At 44.1% G+C, this 21259-nt stretch overlaps 1 protein-coding gene and 2 long non-coding RNA genes across 8 annotated transcripts; 2 read left to right on the forward strand and 1 right to left on the reverse strand.

The window, feature by feature from the left end:
- Positions 1 to 207: 207 nt before the first annotated feature.
- On the reverse strand, positions 208 to 11031 carry LOC111930434 (uncharacterized). Of its 5 annotated transcripts, none has more exons than XR_015287880.1 (4): positions 10665 to 11013; positions 7003 to 7108; positions 6207 to 6266; positions 208 to 5271 (listed from the first exon to the last, which is right to left on the reverse strand). It is a non-coding gene; the product is annotated as an uncharacterized LOC111930434 (long non-coding RNA). The 5 variants fall into 5 exon arrangements; XR_002865162.2 differs by lacking the exon at positions 7003 to 7108 and adding an exon at positions 5997 to 6091 and having other exon boundaries at positions 4855 to 5271; positions 10665 to 10998; XR_002865161.2 differs by lacking the exon at positions 7003 to 7108 and having other exon boundaries at positions 208 to 753; positions 10665 to 11031.
- LOC147652428 (uncharacterized) lies at positions 10144 to 10845 on the forward strand. Its single transcript, XR_015287882.1, has 2 exons — positions 10144 to 10253; positions 10511 to 10845. It is a non-coding gene; the product is annotated as an uncharacterized LOC147652428 (long non-coding RNA).
- Positions 11032 to 11265: 234 nt separating the features above from the next.
- Positions 11266 to 19474, forward strand: FGF3 (fibroblast growth factor 3). 2 transcript variants are annotated; one of them, XM_086894027.1, is made up of 4 exons: positions 11266 to 11402; positions 11501 to 13808; positions 15661 to 15764; positions 18843 to 19474. In XM_086894027.1, exons 2-4 carry the CDS (start codon positions 13559 to 13561, stop codon positions 19173 to 19175), a joined length of 687 nt encoding a protein of 228 aa, XP_086750153.1. In that variant the 5' UTR covers positions 11266 to 11402; positions 11501 to 13558; the 3' UTR covers positions 19176 to 19474. The 2 variants fall into 2 exon arrangements, with proteins under 2 accessions (XP_086750153.1, XP_086750152.1); XM_086894026.1 differs by having other exon boundaries at positions 11272 to 13808.
- The last annotated feature ends 1785 nt before the right edge of the window (positions 19475 to 21259 follow it).

The raw sequence follows: 21259 nt of genomic DNA on the forward strand, positions 1-21259 counted from the left end.
TAAACCTAGAGTTGACATTTCTATAGAATTCATTTTCTGTTGTAAATTGTCTTTCTGAAGGGACTTATTTACTGTCTCTAGGATGGGCTGGCAGCATCTTTGAAGCTATTTTTCTCAAGAAAATCAGTGCTGGACACACCAGAAATTAGCATTCTGGTGGCTGCAGTTTAAGTATTAGAATCTGAAACAAACTCCTGACAGACAAGATCAATTAGTAAGTTTTTTATTTGTCTTTGAGACATAACAATGAAGCTCCTCCACTAAAGTGTGCTGTAAAACACAACAAGTGAAATTTGGACAGAGTCAAGAAAAGATGGAGAAGCCACGGTAGAACTTGTAAGGTTTTTGTTTGTATTATGCAGATTTTTTTCCAGGATTTTGTTGTTGTTGACATGAAGAATCCAGAGTTTCCATCTTCCAAACAAATTTGTCTTCACAAAATTTATTTTTAATCAAAAAACTCAAAACTTCCCAATTATTTTTTTAATTTGTTAATTCAGACACTGTCTTCTGGTGGACAAAGAAGATTTTACTCTTCTTTATAACAGACACAGTCCCAATTAATTTTTCTGATGATTGCTTTTTAACCATCACAGAGTTGTTTTTTTTTACGGTTCAATGCAGTTTATGTGAGGGAGGTGTCCAAGGAAGGACTGGATGTGGCTCATGGTCTGGCTGACAAGGTGGGTATCAGTCAAAGGTTGGACTCCATGATCTCAGAGGTCTTCTCCAATCTGATTGATTCTGTGGTTCCTGATTGATTCCGTGATAGTTGCCAGAAAAGAAAATGTAATTTGTAAAACACAGCAAACTCCAGACTAAGATCCAAGTCAAAGCTTTGCCTGTCTCTTTTGGAATCTCTACTGATTTCCTGCTAAATATCCTCATCTGACTTTAGAGTAATGAATAAACTGTAAAATGGTTGCTGTTTTTTCAAAAAGCAGCGTCATTATGCAGACTACTTTCATAAATGGTGCTCAAATGCCGGTTTGTTATGGTGGATCCCTGTCTGTGTGTACACTCATTATTCCCACATTTCACTGCATGCATTTTGCAAGTTATTTATATCTCCAACAAAAATACTTGGTATCTGTAAATGAACTCTTAAAAGAGGATTATATATGTCAAATCCTTACCTACCTGTATCATTTTGGGTGTGTGTGTAATAGAACATATTTAGGGCTGTTGACTTGAAACTCAAGGATCCAGCAGTATCTAAGAATCATTTTGTGCTCCCTTAGATACCCCTGTTCCATTTAAATGCAGTTGTGAGTAGTAAACTCTAACTCTACTGAACTCAGCTCAGCTAGGAAATAATAATTTACCAATTGTTTTCCTGTTATTTTGAAGAACTTTGTAGGGATTTTTCCAGGTTGCCTCTGAAACGCTCAGCACCGATACTTTTTTTCACTGCCTGGATTCCTAAATACCTGCAGAGGTGCATTCATGCTCCTGATGGAAGGCAAACAGGGCAGTGTTAAACATGGAATGCAAGAGGGGAGCGCAGATGCATGTCCAGGCAGGAGCCCTGTGGCCACCTTGGCCCGGGAACAATGGCAGAGGGTGACCTGGGGTGGCTCAGCGGCTCCTCCAGGAGCTCTCTCTGGTTACAGGCTGTAACAGAAGACTGATTCTGCTGCCCCTGCTAGAGAGCTGCTCCAGTCTGCCTGACACAATGGTTTATTACCAAATAAGATATTTCAGCCCTGTGGTCTTCCGAGTGGCCATTGAAAGCACTAATTAGTGATCGTTTAAAGTACTTAGGTAATGTTAACTCCAGCGCACAAGGGATGCTCTTGAGTCTGACCCCTGCTCATTCCTTTGCTTTTTGGAGCTTTGAAGACAATTGATTTTTGAAGACTGCAGCCTTCCCTGAAAATCAGGGACTAACAAGAGTGGGGACCTAATCTTGATTCAACCATTCATGCCATCCTTTAAAGACATGTTTACATTTTTTTCTTCTGGATGTCAATTGATAGATTTTAAAGTCAGTGAATTAACCCAATGTGAAAGAGTTTAGAGCACAATTGCATGTGGGCAGAAAATGCTAATTATAAATAATCAGGCTCAAAAAAAAACCCCAAAGAAAAAGTGAGTGCACCTTAAATAGCTGATGGGAACAGGTTAAAAAAAAAAAAAAAAAAAAAGGGTAAGGGTCTTCAAACCTAGTTTGAAAGCTGTGTGTAGAATTACACGAGGGAGAATGTCAGTCAAAACAATCAATAAGAAAGGTAACTTGGAGCTGACTTTTGCACACGTTGGGTCAAACATGAGCTGCCTTTTCCCTTCACAAGAACAAAGAAATGCTCCAAGAAAGACTCTAATTTATACTGGCTAAAACAGAAAGCTCAGTGGTAGCTATAAAGATATCTGGAGAACATGATGGTGAAGGAGCTTCTCCCTGGCATCTTTTGGCAACATCTCCTTGGAATTTTTATTCCCAGTTGTTGTATAGATTGTTGTCTTAACAGAATTTTGGTTACCATCTTCCCTAGAAATGTACTTGCAGCAGTGCAGCTCAGCTCGGGTTAAGAGCAGCAACAGCAGCAGCATGTACCCACATGTACCACATTTTTATTAGATCTAATCCTTCTCAGAGCTGGCTTAGATGATCTGGCCCAGTCACAATTAGGATTCCCATGAAATTCCATGAAAAATGACTCCACTCCAAACTTATTGATTTCCATTACAGAGAATTTCCTGTTAAGATCTATGCAACTTAGGACTAACTGCTGAACAGCTGGTGGGAAAAAATGATGCTTTACACAAATTGAAGAGGATTCTCAAAGATTTTTCTCAAAGGCTGAGTGCAGGTTAGGAGACACAGGGCATCAAAAAAAGAGTGGTCATGAAACGTCCTTGAAGAAGACCTGCAAGGTAAGATAGGAAGGGACAATTTTGAAGAAGATCCTGACTCTGTTTGGGAATGAGAGGTGAAAAGACGGAAACCTGTCCATTTCCCAAGGGCATGGTCACAAAAGGTTCCTGACTGGCCTTTTTTATGTATTGAACGAAAGTGGAGGACATTCTCCTGGGAATGTTCCACCCCTGGAATTGTTCAAGGCCAGGCTGGATGGAGCTCTGGTTTAGTAGAAGATGTCGCTGTCTGTGGGAAGGGAAATGGAACTGCATGAATTTAATGTCCCTTCCAACTCAAACCATTCCATGATTCTGTCATTCCATGATACATGAAAACAGGCCAACAATTTCTTTCCATCCAGCAAAACTTAGCTGATACTGAGATTCTGCTCTCAGGCTTTGGGGACTGGGATTTGTGAACACAAAGCTGTACTTAGGTCAATTTAAAAAAACCAAAAACCACCAAAACTATGCTTTACTATCAAGAAGCAACAGCATTTTTATCTCATATATTTTAACAGCATTTTTCTATTTTTACTGCATTTGTATCTCATGTATATTTAAACATTATCAGGACATCAGCACAATGAAGCAAAACAGAGATTTGGTAATAGTTTTCTTTTAACATTTATAACCAGTTCTTAAACAGCTTCTTTCCTTTTAATTTCAGAGGATTTTTTCCTGCCAAATAAAGAATTCTCTCCTTATGGAGGAATCAGCAGAGTAACACTTGAAAGAAAAATTTATACACTCTAAACCAAACAAATATGTGGGGATATACTGATATCAATAAAACAATCACTACTGTTTGTATCAGGTAAGCGTGGCAGGAATATAGAAACACTGAACTTTCAGCTATAAAATGTAATTTAAATATTTTTTGTGCAGAATGCACTGTTTCATTAATATGTATGTTTTACAACAGGTTTGAGTGCTCTTTCTCCTTTTCATCACTGGTGTAGCTTTGCTTTCTCCAAAAGTTTATACTTCTTCTTTCAATAATTTTAAACAGAAGAGAGGGATGTGTTAAATTTCCTTTCTCTGAGGGCAATGTGTACTGCTAGGTTAAAATAAAGGCGGACAGGTAATTTGATAAAAAGCTGCCTTTTGGATAAACAGGGCTGCTGCTTTGGAAGGAGGGTGGCACATGAGGGAAGATAAATGGTAAACAGCTAAAATACACCTATGATCCTGCAAATCTGAGCTCAAGGACTGGATTCCTCTGGTATCACAGAGTGAAATGCACAGTCATTGCCAGTTGCTACACAATGTCTTTTCTAAACTTTATGTGATGAAGAACTGTAAATTTTTTTTAAAAAATTAAACATTAAAAGTTACTGAGATTAAACTGGGAAAGAAACTCACCTATGGCTAAGTTTGGATATTGGAAAGGATTCAGATATCCCTTTAAATACTCCAATCGTTATTTACAATAGGATTAATTTCATTCACATTGGAGAATATCTATTATGTTTCTTTAGTTTATGCTTAAGCAGCTGTCCAATTAAACGGAATCGATCTTCTACAAAGCTTGTATCTGAGCATAGCACTGCCCACTGTGCAATCATTCCTTTGTATTTGAGAGAGAATATGCCATGCAATTCTGATCTAGAGAGGTTTGTGGGCTTTTTTTGCTGTTTTTTATTAATTCTTCTATTCCTTAATAAATAATTTTTTCAATCCACCATAACTGAGCATTTCTTCCTAGTCCTGCAGGTCGAGAAAAGGGTTAAAAATTCTCTATCTTTATCGTGATCTCTGCTGAAAATGGTGCACAGGAATGAAATGGTTGCCAATTTGTTTGCAATGCATTCTGACTGTACGGGAGTCCTTTTTTGCCTGACAGGCAGGTGAGATCAAAGTGGTGCAGGACAAAAGGGGCTCAGCAGTGATTTGTCAGGGGACGAAAGGCAGTCCTGTCTGGGAAAGTGGCTGTAGCCCAGAACGAGCCTTCAGATCACTAACAGACTAAAGAAATCATGGCATGAGAAAAAGTACAGCAAAAAAGGTTCAAAGGTCAGTTTTATTTGGTTTGGATTATTGGTGCCTCCTTTCAAACCAAAGAGCAAGAAGGGGAAAAAAGAACAGGCTAATAACCTTTGTTATTGTCCAGGAAAAAAAACCTCTTTTGTACACATTGCTCGGGGATTGTCTGTAATTAAAATGCTGTTGTTAGATCCAGGACCTGATTCTGCAGAAGTTTTACCCATGTGAGTAATTCTCCATTGCATGAATAGTCTTGTGGGGTTGCTCACGTGAATAAAGATTACTTCCATGACAAAGAGTTTGCAAGTTCAGGCATTACATACGGGTAGGGACTGCAGGTGTGCCTGTGTGTGTGTCTGTGTTTGTGTGTCTGCTTGGAAGTGGGTGTCCTTCTTTCTGGGCAAAGGATAGATTTTAATGAGTGACCTGAAAAAAAAAAAAAAATAAATAATGCTTTTGAAATGTCCACATTTGACAAAAGCCAATAATTCTCTATAACTGTTTGCATTCTGCTTCTGTAAAATTCGGGTGATTCTAAAACCCACTGTACTCTTTCAGTCCAGATGTTTGTCTGACAATAACTTCACTGATTTTTTTCAGAGGAGCCCTGTGAACCAAAACTGTCCAAAGAAATATTTTATAAAAATAGTCCAGAATTCCACTATTGAGGTCTGATACACATATCAGTCTTTAAGGAGCAACGTTGCACTCAGATGTAGCTGGAGAACAACCCCAGGGTCATCGTTCATAGATTAATGGACAATGTGCTCCTGAGACAGATGATGGTGCCCTGGACCTCAAGTGAGGGATCTGACTTCTTCACGTTCCAATTTATCCTTTTTCATAAAATAAAATATCAGAATGGGGCAGGAGGGAAAAATGTTCTTGGGATAAGAACCTCTACTGGTCTGTGTGAACAGTCAGTGGGTTTAGTGGTTAAGTGCTAGAATCAGAGGACAAGTGATTTCAGAAAATAAAATAAACCTGAAAGTTTCCACACACCCTTTTTTCCTTTTTTTTTTTTTTTGTTTTGTTCTGTTTTGAGGTGGTCTATTAAGGCAAATAACTGGATTACCAAGGAGAGATTCACGGCAACAAACACCCTTCATAGAAAGCAATGCTCAGACATGAAGACACAAATAAGTGCTTACTCTGCCTCCTGTAACTCACTAAAGAATGGATTCTGCAAGATGCATCAATTCTTTTTAAATGATCCACAGGAAAAACTCTGCTTTGTAGATAACTGCTGAAAAAAAAGGCCTTAGTAAAGCTAAGATGTCACATCTATAGGATGCAACTCATCTATAATGGGAGTCTGATTTTTCAATTTTTTTTCCCAGAAAAAAATCAACATTACTTACCAGTCAGCCATCCCAGCTACAGGAGAGAAAGCAGATTGTACTTCCTAATGAGAAGAACACCTGAAAGAGAATGGTGAAGGGGGATCAGATGTGGCAATGAGATTTAGAGACATAAAAAATAATATTGGTCATTAGATCCTAGTTTTGCTGACCTGAGTTTATGAGCTTGTGTTACTCAATTCCAAGGAAAGAGAGATTACTGCCAAAGAGATACTGGGAAATATATCCACTGCAAATTCACCTGTGGCTTCCAGCCACATGTGGGATGCTGGCAGTACAAAGATGGCCCAGAGCTGACCCTTGTGTGCACACTGGGGCATCACCTGGGATGTGGGATCCAAGCACAGGTATCTGAGTCACAACACACAGCAGTGCTGCAACTGTGCACTGCAACTTCCAGGAAAGAAAATGCCCTGACCTCTTTTTTTGATGTGACACCATATCCCTGTGCCACCAAAAAGCCCTGTTCAGTGGGAAAATATTCTGTTGGGGCTAAAACCTAGTCATTTAAACCGGAGCTTGCAAGTAGACAGGAGATGGGTAGAGCCTGTGCCTTTGCAACACCAGCTTTGTCATGGGCAGCTCTCACAACTTGCATCTGCATCTTAATTCTGAGATGTTTCAGGCATGTTTTATTTATTTTGGATATTTTTGCTGATTTGGGTCATCATTTCTATGATATTTTTCTTAGGGCAGGAGAAATTGTAGAAGACTGTCTCAGATTAGAAAGTGCACTGAGGTAACACACTATTCAATTATTGAAACTCCCTCTTTATGTTACAGGTGAAAAATATACCTTCAGTTCTAGCAGCTCAGGCAGCTGAATTGGGTTGAAACAAGAGATCCAAATTGTCTTATCTACCCCATACTTTCTTATATGCACTGTCTTAGGTACAGGATATCTAGAACACAGTATTAATCAGTTGATTAGTACCCTACTTAATGGAACAGCTATGAAAAAAATATTTGTTAATTTCTGCAGAAGAGCACCAGAGGAACTGAGACCACACCTGCTAATGTGGGGTAACCAGTGGCAGGACAGGACAGAGGAATTCCTCCTTGCTGGCCTGGCTGGTTTTGAGGATTTAAGTAGTAGGACTTCTGCTTTCACAAAATTGTAAAGAAAGAAGAAAAAATGTAATATATGTGTTTTTTCTCAGCAGTTTATTTCTTCTATGGAACTCCAGGTCTAGTAAGAGAGACTTTTAATCCCCCTGTGGGACTAAATGTCCACTGTGGGAAGGGTCTGTATTAAGTAGAGGCCATTTTTCTGCTGGCTTGGCTAAGCCCCAGAGTCTGGTCCCACATTCTCCTCAATTGCAGACCTTCTGGAGGGGAGCAAAATAACACTGATTCCATCTCAAGCCTCTCCAGGTGTGTCCTGAATGCCTCCCACCTGCCCCACACTGGTGGAGCAGAGAGCTCATAGCTACTGTGTGAAACTCTGTATCCTGGGTGGCTTAGGGACATGGGGTCGAGAGATAAACTCACATATTTGTACCAAGCACCCTCTGGAGTTATTCATCACTCCACTTTATTTCCCACCCAAGCTCTGATAGATAAATGCAGGGCGTACAAGAAGGAAAGATCCTTTTAGCTTGTTCCCTCTTTGTACCTTTCACCATGACTCCGTGACATCTTAGTTTGTGTGGTTGAGGAACACACCTGGGATCATTCTCCTATGACAAATGCCTCACCTCTTCCCCTGTTGGAAAAGAAGAATTCTGCTGAAATTCATCTAAGATACTAACTTTGTGTTTCTGATGTTCTCTACATCAGCTTTTTTTAGATCTGAAAACTGTATAACCTCTCCTTGCCTGCATTTCTCCTGATTCTTGTCCCTATTCCTTACACCCCAGGCATAGGATGCAAACCTTAATCTGAAGTGGTCTTCCCAGCAAAGTTTAAATGCAACATTTGCTGACCTTCAGAGTGGAGTGGATCATTCCTGTCACCAGTGTTCTCTGCCCAGGGACAAAAGTCCATGCACGTGCCATTTCCCTAAGGCAGCTGCTTCCAGGATTTATCCCTGGTGCTTGGGCACCCCATGCACAGACCTAGGCCTGACCCCTCTGCCTGTCATCTGATTTTGCAAAGTGTTGACCCAGCCACAGCTTGGAGAAAGAGAGAGATCTTTTATCTTCGGGTAACCCAATTCCCAAAGATTTGCAGGGCTGAGTGAGATTGTAACAAGCCTCTGATTGTGAAAGCAATGGGAGGATAAATTCTAAAAGTAGTAGGAGATTTATCTGAACAGCAGATCCTTCAGGCACAAAGTGCAATTGGGTATGCAGTGGGTACCCATCCTGGGTATGGGTCAGATACTTCTCCCAGGTACACCAGGCTCCTCTGTAAATCAGAAGAAACTCTTTGAAGCTTATTTCAAAAAAAGTGCTGTGTTACCAAAAAAAAAAAGCGAGTAGAGTTTTTCCAAGAGCTCAGGTTATTAAGTGAGGATTGAGATATCAAAGGTGTGAAGCAGGTATGCAAACAGCCTCCAGGTTATCACCAAATTACATTTCTATTGTTTTTGCACTCCTTTCTCCTCTTGTGGACTACCCTGTATTTCTCATGTTTGGTTATTCTCGTGGCTGCAGTTTACAGTTCTGTATGAGTCTGAATATCCCTATTGTAGCCTGCTTTGAGCCTGCCACAGATCTGTCCAAGCCACGTGACAGTCATCTAAACCTCACCATCGCACATTTCTCTCTGTTACATTTCTTCTACTGTTTCCTTTGTGTCTTGTGTTGAAAAGGAGTAAGCGACCGAGGGTAAAATATGGGATTTTTTCCTTTAATGCTACTGAATTCATTGTTTAGAATATTTTCATTCAGCAAGCCATTAAGAAATTATCAGAGCATGACAGAAAATTATTTTTTTAGTGATAAGATTGGGCCTGATCCAAATTCATTGATTTTAAAGAAAAGGCTCTTAGTGAATTCCATGGACTTTGAATGAAGGATTAATCTCTTGGTCCTTAGACAGAGAAACTCTCAACAACTTTGGTAGGAATTCAGTAGGAGTAAGGAATTTAAACACTTGCATCTTGAAATATTAATAATGGCAACAACAACAACAATAATAACAACAACAATAGATCTCGATTATAGAATGTTTTAACCAAAATACAGAAGACTAAAACTTGTACACTGATTTACTGTCTGAAGGGCAATATAGCAGTAGCTCACATAATATGTATAGAATCAGCTGTGTCATGCTAAAGACCTCAGCTTGTTTGTTCATAAACTGCAAAAAGTTACTATAAAAGTGAAAAACATTTCATGTGAGTGGATAAAGGGAAAAATTATTTTAAAGTTTTTATGTGTTTAACATTTCTTCTAGAGCTTTCTCTCTGTGTGCTTTCATTGGAAATTACCTATATCTTCTTTTCCCCACCTGAAAAACAACCTGAACCTCAGAAGCTATTAATTTCCTCCTCGGAGCTTTCCTCCTCCACTCTGCCTCCATCCTGCTTTCTGGGAGCTACTGCCGTACAATACAATAAGCAGCATTGCCTGCCCCTATAGAACAGGGTAACCTGATGCTGTGTGGTCTGGAAAGTCATTTAAACAAGATTATATTGTTCGCGGGGTGCAGAATAACCCCGCCAGGACAGCACAAAGAAAACAAAATATAGCCGAATTAAATCAATTGGATTTTCGGGGCTCTTCCCGGTATCAGCAGGTGTGAGGGGACTGCAGCAGGGAGGAAAGCTCCGCTCGGAAGATGCCATTAGCACATCGCAAACAAAACACCTCATCAGCACCGCGCCTGTTTTCTTTGGGACCTTCCCACGCTCCGCAGCCTAGCTGGGATGGATTTTTAATTGGAGAAAGAGAGGGATTTTTTTTTTTTTTCTTTTTTTTTTTTCTTTTTTCCTGCTGGGGGCTCCACCCACCGCCTCGGTATTTATTGCTCTACAAATTGTGACTTCCTTCTCCTTCGAGTAACGGGCCGGTCGTAAATCAGCGCTGGGTGCGGAGGAACAGCACATCCTGATTCACTGCCCCATCCCTGCAAGATGGGGGTTTGGAAAGTTTGTTACAGGTTAAAGTTGGCCCTTTCAAAGTTTTGCCCTTTTTTTGTTTGTTTGTTTACACTTCGGAAATACTTAAATAAAACATTGTATCTCCATAAAGATCTTAGACGTCCATGTCCGAATATATACATATATATATATATATATATATATATATATATATGCCTTCTCGGAGAGTAATTAGTATAGAGTACGAGTGCTTCACGTGTTTACAAGGATAAAATCCTCTGTCTCAAATACTCGCTTTTACCCAATGTCTTCGCAGGAGAAACGCTGGGTTTGTGGCTGAACTGAGAGAAGCCTTCGAAATCCTCCGTTAGCAAAAGAATAACAGATCCCTACCGCGATACATTTAAAATCACACACTTCGAGCCAATTAGAAGATCATTATCAGCCATAATTCTGATTTAGTTACGTACGGTCTAGAGCATCCTCTTCCCCCCACGTGAAGCGACAGGCTCGAACCGCTCTCTGATGATTACTTTGGGGCTACAAGGAGCTCTGGGGCATAATTAAAAATATTTCCAGAAAGATTCGGTAGACCACATCTGACGTCGCAGCCCCTGTTAGAATCAGACCACATCAAAGGGACCCTTTTTGTTTTCAAAAATGGTCACCAGACAAACTTAAAATATACAAGAGTGGGCTTATGTTTTATTGTAGAGATGTCTGAGTAGAGCGAAACGACTTCAGGCTGCTCGCTATTCAGCGCTGCGCCGAGAGAGACGAGGTGGTTACGGCCCTTTGATATTTCCGTGGGGGTCGGGTTCATTTCATTTGAAAGGAGGACCATTAATGATAGACCTGTAAGTGTTCCCCTCCCTAATAAGTAGAATCCACATCGCTGGGGAAGCCTGGCTGCGGCAGATGCCCAAGGCGGAAAGATTTGTGGCTGATGGCGCTAATTATGAAAATGTGATCAAGATGGAAACAATTTGAGCAAAAGTCATTAGCGTGTTACTCTTCCACCCACTGGTCTTTGGGGTTTATTATTGCGGTGGGGGGCGGGAGGAGGATCTTGAGGGGTTTTTTTCAGAGCACTAATGAAAATGCCCTGCGAATCCCGAACCGGAAAATGTCAGCTGCGCATCCACAGGGCGCTGCACCGGGCTCGGGACAGAGCCGAGATTTGTTCTAAAGAGATCGCTGTAATTACTGTCAGTAATTGTGTTTTATCTTCCCTTCAAGCGGTGCCGGTGAAAGCATCTTTCAGGAGACTCGTGACACGTTAAGAGTTATTTTTCTGCTGCCACAGTTGTCTCGCAGCTCGTCAGAGGTTACGAGTCCCCCAGGAGACGATTTATGGAGCATCCCCGAGAGGAAGGTTTTCCAGAGAGGTTCTTCTTTTCTGAGGGACTGAAGGATTTGGCCTGCAAACAACACTCCCCCCACCACGTAAACTCCAAAACTTGGGTTCTGCATGTTTAGGATTTACATATTTCACTTGCATACACAGCTTTTTTAGCTTTCAATCAATACGCTGGAACCACTTGACCGCCTGGCAGTGGCATTGTAGGAGAACAGCAATAAAGAATTAATTGTACAAACATTTATCATCCCCAGATCAAGCTCTCCTTGTGAGGCTGGGGCTTAACTTGCGGAGAAGAAAAGGGGGAGGAAGGGTGGTAAAGGCGGAGAGGGTGCTTGTGGGGTTTTTTATGTGTTTCCTTTTATTCCAGACGACTGTATAATGAAAATCCTTTTAGCCTTGAAGAACTACTAAATATTAAGCACCAGCTTAAAACGGGGAGTAGCTTTCGAGACAGTTTCGTCCTTCTGCCATTCCTTTCAGGAAAAGGTCGTACCCCTTCCCTTATTTTCCCGCTAGTAAAAGCTTCCCTTTTTAAAAGAAGTCTTTAACGTGTAAGAAAATCCTCCTGCTCTACATAGGAAGGTCTTTAAAAAAATTTATAGACCTCTTCATGTTCACCAGTTCCGGAAAAAAAAAATTATATTGATCAAGGTCAAACGCTCGAATTGTGACGTGACTCACTTCAAAGGTGTATTTGTGTGCCCTTCAAGCACATTAATACTAATTATCTCTCAAACACTTCCCCAAAACTCCTACTGCCTGTTTCAGATGCAAATCTAATTAACGAGCTGCCTTTGAGGAGCACGCAGGGACAGCGTAATTCACGGAGCTGTTGAACCTTTTGCCTTCTTTTATATTTATTTATAGGTAGCTCCATCCTCTTTGGAAAGCGTAGGCAGTGGTGTGAAGCGCCAGGGTAGCGAGGGCAGCTCCGCGCCAACTAATGAGACTTTCCAGGCACCGGAGTTAAGGAAAAGGATTAGCTACGACTTCTTGCAAATGCACTCAGGGATGTACATCATAACACTTGCCGGGCCTTGCTTTGCCTAAGTTAATTTGGGAATGATTAGATCGTGAGAGCTCCATCTAAATAACGCCTATTAGTCGTAAGAGCGAGCTGATTGACTTAGGAATAACTGTTTGCTCTCCTCACTGGGGGCAGAGCGAGGGACACGCACACGCTGAGCAAATCCTGAGTGCGAGCCACGGGGGTGTTTTCTCCCCCCATCGCCTCCCGGGGAGCCGGGACCCGCACCCCCTCCCTCGCTCTTTGCCTTTTACACGCGAACTCGCCAGAGCCACCTCCCGAAGAGGTTCCCTTGGAGCATCATCCCCCCCTTCCCGCAGCGCGGGGGGCGGCGGCGCTCGGCGGAGGGTCCGCGGCTGCTCCGCGCTGCCGGCCCCCCGTGCGGGGGTGTGCAATGTGCGCGGTGGCGGCAGGGAGAGAGAGAGAGAGAGAGAGAGAGAGAGAGATGCTGTGTAATTTTATCCACGCTGCACTCTGGGAGTTCACACGAGACTGATACCTTTTGCCTCCTCTGCTCTGTATCAATTGGTCGCAGATCGGGCTATTGTTGCAGGAAGCTCCTTTTATTTCTATGCTCCGTCGATCAACTATTTTCCCCACAGACTCCTGCCGAAATTCAGCGGCTTCCTCCCTCTCTCCCTCCCTCTCTCCTTCCTTGCCTCTCTGTCTCACGCATGCCGTCTGTCTATCTGGAAATCCAAGGAGAAGGCTGATCACGGCAGCTCCGTGTAACACAAACAGCTGGGACTCTTCGGCGGCCTTTGCCGATGTCTATTGATTTAAGTAAATCTGAGACAGATAAAAGGGCCAGATCGAGGCTGATAAAATCTTGCCGATGCTGCACGGCTCGAAGCAGCGTGCGCTCGGCATCTCCGGAGTGCTGCTAGCAAGACGGCTTTAATGGGACCCCTGGTGCCACTGGCTGCGAGCCGCGCTCTCCCCAGCAGACTAAGCGCTGAGGCCACCATGCCACAATGGTTATAATTTGGATCTTGTTCCTGACTCTGTTGCAGGAGCCGTGGTCCCCAGGGCGGGCCGCGGCCGTGCCCGAGGCCGCCGGAGCCGCCCCCCGGCCGCGCCGGGATGCGGGGGGACGCGGCGGCGTCTACGAGCACCTCGGGGGAGCGCCCCGGCGCAGGAAGCTCTACTGTGCCACCAAGTACCACCTCCAGATCCACCCCAGCGGCAGGATCAACGGCACCCTGGAGAAGAACAGCGCCTTCAGTGAGTACCGGGCTCACCTCGCCCCAGACCGCGGCCCCCGGGCCGGGCTGTGCGGAGATGGGAGCCCCTCGCCCGCATCACTCGCGCTCTGCCCCGGCCCCGGCGGGCAGCGGGTCATGGACGGGGCGGACGGGGAGGTGGCGAAGCCGCTTCTGCCTCCGTAGCTGCTCCGCTAGCCGGGTCGGCTGTGGCTCCTCGGCGGGGACCGGGGGCATCCCCTGGGGTCGGGACTTTGGCCCCCTCCCCTCGCTGAGAGCCTCCCCGCCGGCTCCGCCGGACGCGCAGCTCCCGGGGCTGGCGGCACCCCCGGCCCGCGGGCGGGGGGGGAACCCCAGCCGGCCCCGCAGGCTGCGGAGAGCCGACCGCCGGCGGAGGGTCGCGATCCCCCGGGACAGAAGGAGACCCCCAAACGCCAAGTTTCTCCGACGGGGACCGCGACCCTGCCCTGCTCAGCCCTCTCGAGCTGTCACTTAGCCCCGCTGCGCCGGGGAGCAGCCCTGCCCCAGCCCGGCCCGCTGGGCAGCCGGTGCCCGGCACCTCCCCGGGGCCGATCCCGGAGCCCTTGGGGACTGCCCGCACGTCCCCCGTCCCGTCCCAGCTTGGCTCCCGGGGGGAGCTTGAACCACCGGCTAAATCACATCTGTCCCCTCTGACATGTGCTGGGCAGCGGCGTAATTAAGATGAAAGCGGATATGTCAGGAGTGAGGGGGTTTGTGCGAGGGCGGCAGGAGGGACGAGAGCGGGGCTCAGCACCGGGGGAGCCCCCGGCCTCCGCCCCTGCCCCGCCACCCCAGGATGCGTAAATCCCGCCTGGTGATGGCACACAGAGATAGGGAGACCTCAGGGATGTGTCTGAAGTCCATAAAGAAAAACCACTATTTCCTAGAGAAACCCCCCCTCGCTGTCACAGCCCGGAGGAGGCATCCTTCAGCAGCGAACCGGTGCCTGATTCAAACCAGCTGTGCCAAACCCAGCCCAGCTCTCCCAGGCCAGCAATCCAGCTCTGCACAGGGAACAGGCCCTTGGCTCTGCCTTCAGGGTTTCCAAAAGGCAGCAGTGGGTTTCGGTGCCAGGGTCACCTCTTGCTTTCAAGCATTCACAGAAAGTACAGAGCCATCAGGCCATGGCTGGAGAATGGAGAACAGGGTTTGAGCGAGCCTGATGGAGAGCCATGCACACACAACAGCATCTTCTAAGTCATTTGTGCCTTCATTAGTGTCCTGGCACCTTTGGCTGAACATTTGGGCAGGTATTGCACCGGCCTTGCCTGTGACACTTCTCGCGTTGCAGGACCCCATCTTGGACACCTGAAAATCTCGCTTTTAATTTGTCTCAGACAGTCATACAGTCCTTGTCTGGAGGGCTGCATTGACCTCCTAAATCTCAAGTCCCTTTCATGATTATGTGCATGGCTCTAAAATGCAGTGGCCTTGCTCTGTTTCATCCTCTGGAGACCTCAGCAAGGGCTTTGTCCTGAAATGGGCGGCTTTGTGACTGGCTTCAATAAGTCAAGAGCTCTTGTGTTCCTAAGCATTAAAGAGGATTTAAAGTTTTTTATACACGTATAGGATTAAGTGAACCTCTAGTTCAGTGTCAGATCTTTTTCATTTTTGAAAGAGTTCAGTCTCAATTAGGCATCTCGGGGTTCATTGCCCACCTTGTCTTGAACAATTTCCACATCATCCTTGCTTTGTATTGTTTCAAATAATAATAATTTCATTCACATTATCACCCTGATTCTTATGTGAGCAAATGGTAGCTGTGAGATCACACTCCTCAGGTAAGCAGACATGTAAATGTATCTCAAAAAATTACACCTGAGCAAAAACACATCTCCTAATTCTGTTTCTAGGTATTCTGGAAATAACTGCTGTGGATGTTGGAATCGTTGCCATCAAGGGCCTGTTCTCTGGCAGATACCTGGCCATGAACAAGAGGGGCAGACTTTATGCATCAGTAAGTTTTACTGAAGCCTGACACATGTCTGTCATTTCCTGTGGGGGGAACAGGTCTAGTGGGGAGCACTGATTTCTTATTAATCTGTATTTCTAGAGAAGAGTAACATTACAAGAGGCTTTTGCCTGGAATTCTCACAGGCAACCAATCAGTATATTCTTAAAAGTGGGGAAAAAGCTGTGTTCTTACTTTCTTACTGCCTGGACAGCCACAGGTACATGGAATGTCAGAATTGTCCAGAACTGGATGCTGGCAGAGACATGTCTGATAAAGAATGTCCACAAGTGACTGAGCATTGATGCTACAGAAAAACAGCCTCCTGATGGGAGTTTCTTTGCACAGAGCTTTTGGTTGGGCAATGGAAGAATTTACAGGTACTAAAAGGCGGGGCCATAGGAAGGAAAGCAAGAAGGAGGCACAAGAAGATATAGATGAAAATAGGCACCTTATTTTATTCCTTTGACCTAATTTTTTTACCTTGATCTGTGAGATAAAATCTGGGGTATGCTGATATAAGTGGGAAGCTTGCCTTTTCAGCCAAGACAGTACTTCCCTTGAGTGAATAAAATACTCCAGCTTAGACTTCTTCACACTCAGGGACATACCAGGACATGTTTGTCAGCATGTACCATACACATTATCTCCCTACTTGAATTTCTTCCACTGTCTTTGATTACATCCCAGCAATCTTGTGATCTCACACTGCAGGACAGTAAAATGGTGCAGTTTCCCCAGGAATCCTGGGGCATGGGAGCAGGTTTGAAGAGGGGAAATATGGCTGAGGTGAAATTGCTCCCTCCTAGAAGTCATTAGATGTAATTCTGTTGATTTGAGCAGCAGGACATACTCTTGAGCGATGTGATCTTTTGTCATGAGAACCCAGCCTAGGTGACACAACCAGCTCTGTACTTCCCCAGTTTGACTCATGTAACTCCAGCTTTTCAGGAGTGTTCTGACAATGTTTACAACCCAGTTTCTGTAATGTGTCTCACGTGATACTCACTAATTAAGGGGGGTGTGTGTGTAAAGATGAGGGTTCTTTGCTGCTGCAGAGAACCACACCACAAACAATTTCGGCAAAGGAAAATGCAGCTGAAGAGGAATGAGGGCATGGTAGCTCTCCTTGCCAAAGTAAAGGCTGTCCAGTTTTATTCTGGTTAATATTCTGATTGAAATAGGTTTGTTTTTTTAAAAATAATACCTCCTTCATCAGTTCACAACCAGCATCTGCCCCAGAGAAATTATTTGGAAGGATGATTTTTTCAAGTTCTTTCTCATCTTTCTCTTTCTTCTTCAGATTAGGGGTTTTTCTGTTCAGATTACTTAAACTGAATTAAAATAAGACTAAACAAATTCTGAGCAAAAAGCTCCTCTCCTAAAGTGCAGAAAAGCCAGGAGCAGGATAGCTCTGAGACTTCTTTTCTCCTGGACTTCCCTTTCTGGTTCAAGTTGCATCAGGCCATCCTGAAGTTTGTTCACCTGTCTCATGCCAAAGAATATCAGGCATGGAAGGTTTCTGTATAACTTGAAAAGATAATTTGTCCCCTTCCAGCTCAAGTTTGAGAGAGACTGTTTCTGACTTGTTTCAGAGCTGGAGGGATAATCCAGGGAAAGCTATTCCACTCCAGCTTTTTTCACAGGAGCAGGAAGGGGTGAGGGCTCAGCTCAGGAGAGACTTCCTGTCCTTGCTTGCCTGTCCAACAACTTTCCTGGTATCACTGGCCCAAGACCCTTTGCAAGGCCCCTGTTACAAAACTCTGACTAATTCAGTGATAATTATCCAGGGACCATTTATATGAAATCATATTGGAATAACTCCATTATCCCTCAGTTCACCAGTTTTCCCATGTTCGCCAAGTTTCCCATGTTTTGCCTGCAGAATTCCTTTGTGCCCTCAGCAGATTGTAATAATCCTCTCCATTTTTCCTGTGTGATAAACCCTCCCCAGCCAGAAGGGAGGCAGGCAGCAGGACAAATCCACCTACATCTGGTGGCTGCATGGGCTCCAGCACTACAGCATCTGAAACCCTTGTCCTTGCAAGCAAGGGCGCTTCCGTTTCACAGCTGGGAAGCCGGGACATGTGGAGTCTTTTAAAGTCTTCTTAAATGCCCATCAGTGTTTCTGGGGAGCGAACAGCATTAAAGACATGCTGTTTGTGGGGTCTAGGCCACCTAGGTCTGGGTTTCCGGCCCCAGCCTGGTTACCTGTGCCCTTTCCACAGCCTCTAAACAATGAAAAATAAAGACCCATGGTGGTAGTTCCCTTCTGCCTCTGTGCTTCACATGTATTAGATCCTGAAATCTTTGTCCCACAAGTGGGACAAGGATGGGTTTGGAGTTAAGGAAAGATGGACAGTGTGGGAGGTCCTTTATCTGTGCTGTTCTCCTGCTCCCAAGGAGGGGGAAGGAGTTCCTTGTGCCAGGCTTCTGCAGAGGCGTCTCTCAGTCAAGGAGCAGGTGAAAAGGAGCAATTTTGGACAGACCATGTGAAATGTGACCAACTGGGACAGGTGCATATTGTGCCTTAACAGTTTGTGAGAAAGGAACAGCCTGTCATTTTGGAGGAGCACACTGGAAGGCAGAGTGTGTTTTCATTATGCTGACAAAGAAGCTCCATAAAGGTGTGGTTTACTGCTCAAATATCCGTCCTGAACTGGATGCAACAGACTACACGTGTATCCAATGACTAATATACCAACTGAGGAGACATATTTTACATTCTACTGTAGGATTTTAACTTTTCAATTGACAGCAAAGGTTGATAGTCAGTAATTAAATAATCCAGTTCACAGCTGCATTAAATTTATAAGCAAAAAAATTACAGCTGAACAGTCAGCAGAGCTATTCACTCTTATTCACATGCCATCTTTTTGTTTTCAGTTTGGTTTGGGGCCTCTTCCTGGGGTCTCTGATGCACAGTGTGCTCACACTGCTGACAGGAGCACCTTGTTCAGGCTCAGCGCTTCCCTCCTGCCTTTTCTAGCACCAGCCTGAGATTTTCTTACCAAGTATGTTGCTGTCTTTGTCCTAAAACTGGGGAGACCGTGGCTTGAGACTGTTTTCGTGTTCCCTTTCTAGGAGAACTACAACTCTGAGTGTGAGTTCGTGGAGAGGATCCATGAGCTGGGTTACAACACCTACGCCTCCCGTCTGTACCGGACTGTCCCCAGCAGGGCCAGCACCAAGCGCAAAGCCAGCGCTGAGAGACTCTGGTACGTCTCAATCAATGGCAAAGGACGACCCAGGAGGGGCTTTAAAACCCGCAGGACACAGAAATCCTCTCTCTTTCTGCCCAGAGTGCTGGATAACAAAGACCATGAGATGGTCCGGCAGTTCCACACAAACACAAAATACCGTGAGAGTCTCCTGAAGGCCCCGAGCAAGAACCAGCGCAGAAGGAGAGGACACTGACGGGGTGGGGGGAGGTCATGTTGGGGGTGGAAGGGACTGAGAGCCTTCAAAATGCTACTAAGAAAGCTAACAGCTGTGATTGTATGAGAGGGATTAACATGGATGGGTTTTATACACTGTGTAATAGAACCAAAAACCACATTGCTTCCTTTTAGCTGTTGTAGAATTGTTACCTGTGGGGAAAGAGATGCTAGATAAACTTTGGCACACTCAAAGGTAAATTAGGTGGATATAATAATTTTGTCATCAACTTTCATGTTTCTTTTTCTTAAAAAAAAAATCAAATATTTTCATTCTAACCTGCTATAGGCTATTATCTCAGTGATGCTGGCCCTCCCAGACCACATGGATATTTAACACTTACGAAATTTATGGCCACAGAGAAGGTATAGCCCTTTCACAGCTCTTCTGACCATAAGAGGCTACATTATTTTTACATAATACAGGAGTTAGAAAACTGGTGTTTGTTTCTTTTAATTTACATATATTTATTTTTATTTTATGACCAGCCATTGTCAATTATACTTTTTCCAAGACTGTCCAAGAAAAGCAAGATTGCCAGCTACTTCAAACACTTCAACAGACTTACACATTACCAGATTATCCTTGATTTTGTTAAACTAAAACTCTGAGATGCCTGACCTTGTCATTTAAATAAATGAATGGTGGTAAAGTGGCATTTGCATTGGTCAGGCTTTGGCAGTATAAATCTGTTTATCATCAGATGAATCTTCTCTTAGAATAGGGCTCAAATGTGATGTGAAAGAGAATAGGTTTGGCTTGAATATTGGGAAGGAATTGTTCCCTGTGCCCTGGCACAGGCTGCCCAGAGAAGCTGGGGCTGTTCCATGCCTGGAAATGTCCAAGGTCAGGTTGGGATACTGGAAGGTGTCCCTGCTCATGGCAGGGAGTGGAATGGGATGAGATTTAAGGTCTCTTCCAACCTAAACCATCCCATGCTTCTATGATTTTTCTGCTGTGATTCTGGAAGTTAACTTCTGCAAAACTGAGGAGAGTGCCCATCACAGATTAAATTTTGAGCAAGGGGTTAAGCTTAAACATTTTTCTTGGCAGCCAGGAGATGACAGAGTAGTACAAAGTTTGAGATGTGCTTGACAAGCACAAATAATGGTCATTTCAGTGAGGTTTGGCCTTGTGCTCTTCATTGCCCAGAATTAGGCCCTGATAGTGGAGAGCTGGAGAAAAGAAAGACTGCACTCAAATAAACACTCCATCTGAATTTAACAGAAGATCTGTAAGTTTAATCTGACATTACATAGAACATAGAAACAGACAGGTGTGAATCCCATTCCTGATTATATCGAGAAAAAAGGTCTTGTGGGCTGCTTTTGAATATACCCATTTAAATGTGCTTATTTAAAACTAGGTAATGAAAAATCTTCCGTTCATCAGGAGGTGAAATCTGTGAGAGAGAGAAGTGAGTTCACAGAATGAGGTGACCAAGCCTAGGTTTAGCACTGCTTACAACCCTATAAAGGTAAAACCTACCTAGAAAGGTGTCTTTATACCAAATATGTGGTACCAAATCTGTTCCATTCCTTCCACCCTAGTCTCTTTTCCGTAATATTCTAACAAAGGAGGAAACTGTCTCAATAAGAAAATCAAGGTTCCGTGATCTCCCTTCTTCTTTATACTGAAATAATGTAAAAAGACCCTTAAATGACATACATTAAATAATGGTGCACACAGAATAGACCTAAGTTTAAAGAAGAGTACAGAAAACCATGACCCATGTTCCCAAATTTTCCTGCTTTTACAAAATAACCAAAAATAGTGACGGGATCTTCACAGAGTTAATCAGGCAGCCTCATGTCAGGAGCCACTGTGCAAAAAGGAAACAGGCTGAAAAAGAAACAAGAATTCAGGTTTTCTGTTTGTTTGCTGTCCTGTCAACAACACAGGGCCCAAATTGCTGCAGGATCCAAGGTGCCTTCTGAAGGTTGGTCGTAACAGGGAAAAAAATTAAGTTCTGCCTCCTGGGCATCAGGGCTGTTTTGGGGACACACTGCTGGGTCTGCCAGCTCCCCTGTCTCAATTCCAAGTTTCAATTCCCAGTAAGGGTG

The sequence above is a fragment of the Cyanistes caeruleus genome, chromosome 6, assembly GCF_971803275.1.
Source record: "Cyanistes caeruleus chromosome 6, bCyaCae1.hap1.1, whole genome shotgun sequence".
In the NCBI taxonomy this organism is placed as follows: Eukaryota; Metazoa; Chordata; class Aves; order Passeriformes; family Paridae; genus Cyanistes; species Cyanistes caeruleus.

Excerpts from the sequence above, each read along its gene's own strand:
- FGF3 (XM_086894027.1), top strand. The coding sequence starts at position 13,559 with ATGGTTATAATTTGGATCTTGTTCCTGACTCTGTTGCAGGAGCCGTGG. Across the intron at positions 13,809-15,660 it reads GGAGAAGAACAGCGCCTTCA|GTATTCTGGAAATAACTGCT; the intron begins GTGAGTACCGGG and ends TTCTGTTTCTAG. Across the intron at positions 15,765-18,842 it reads GGGGCAGACTTTATGCATCA|GAGAACTACAACTCTGAGTG; the intron begins GTAAGTTTTACT and ends TTCCCTTTCTAG.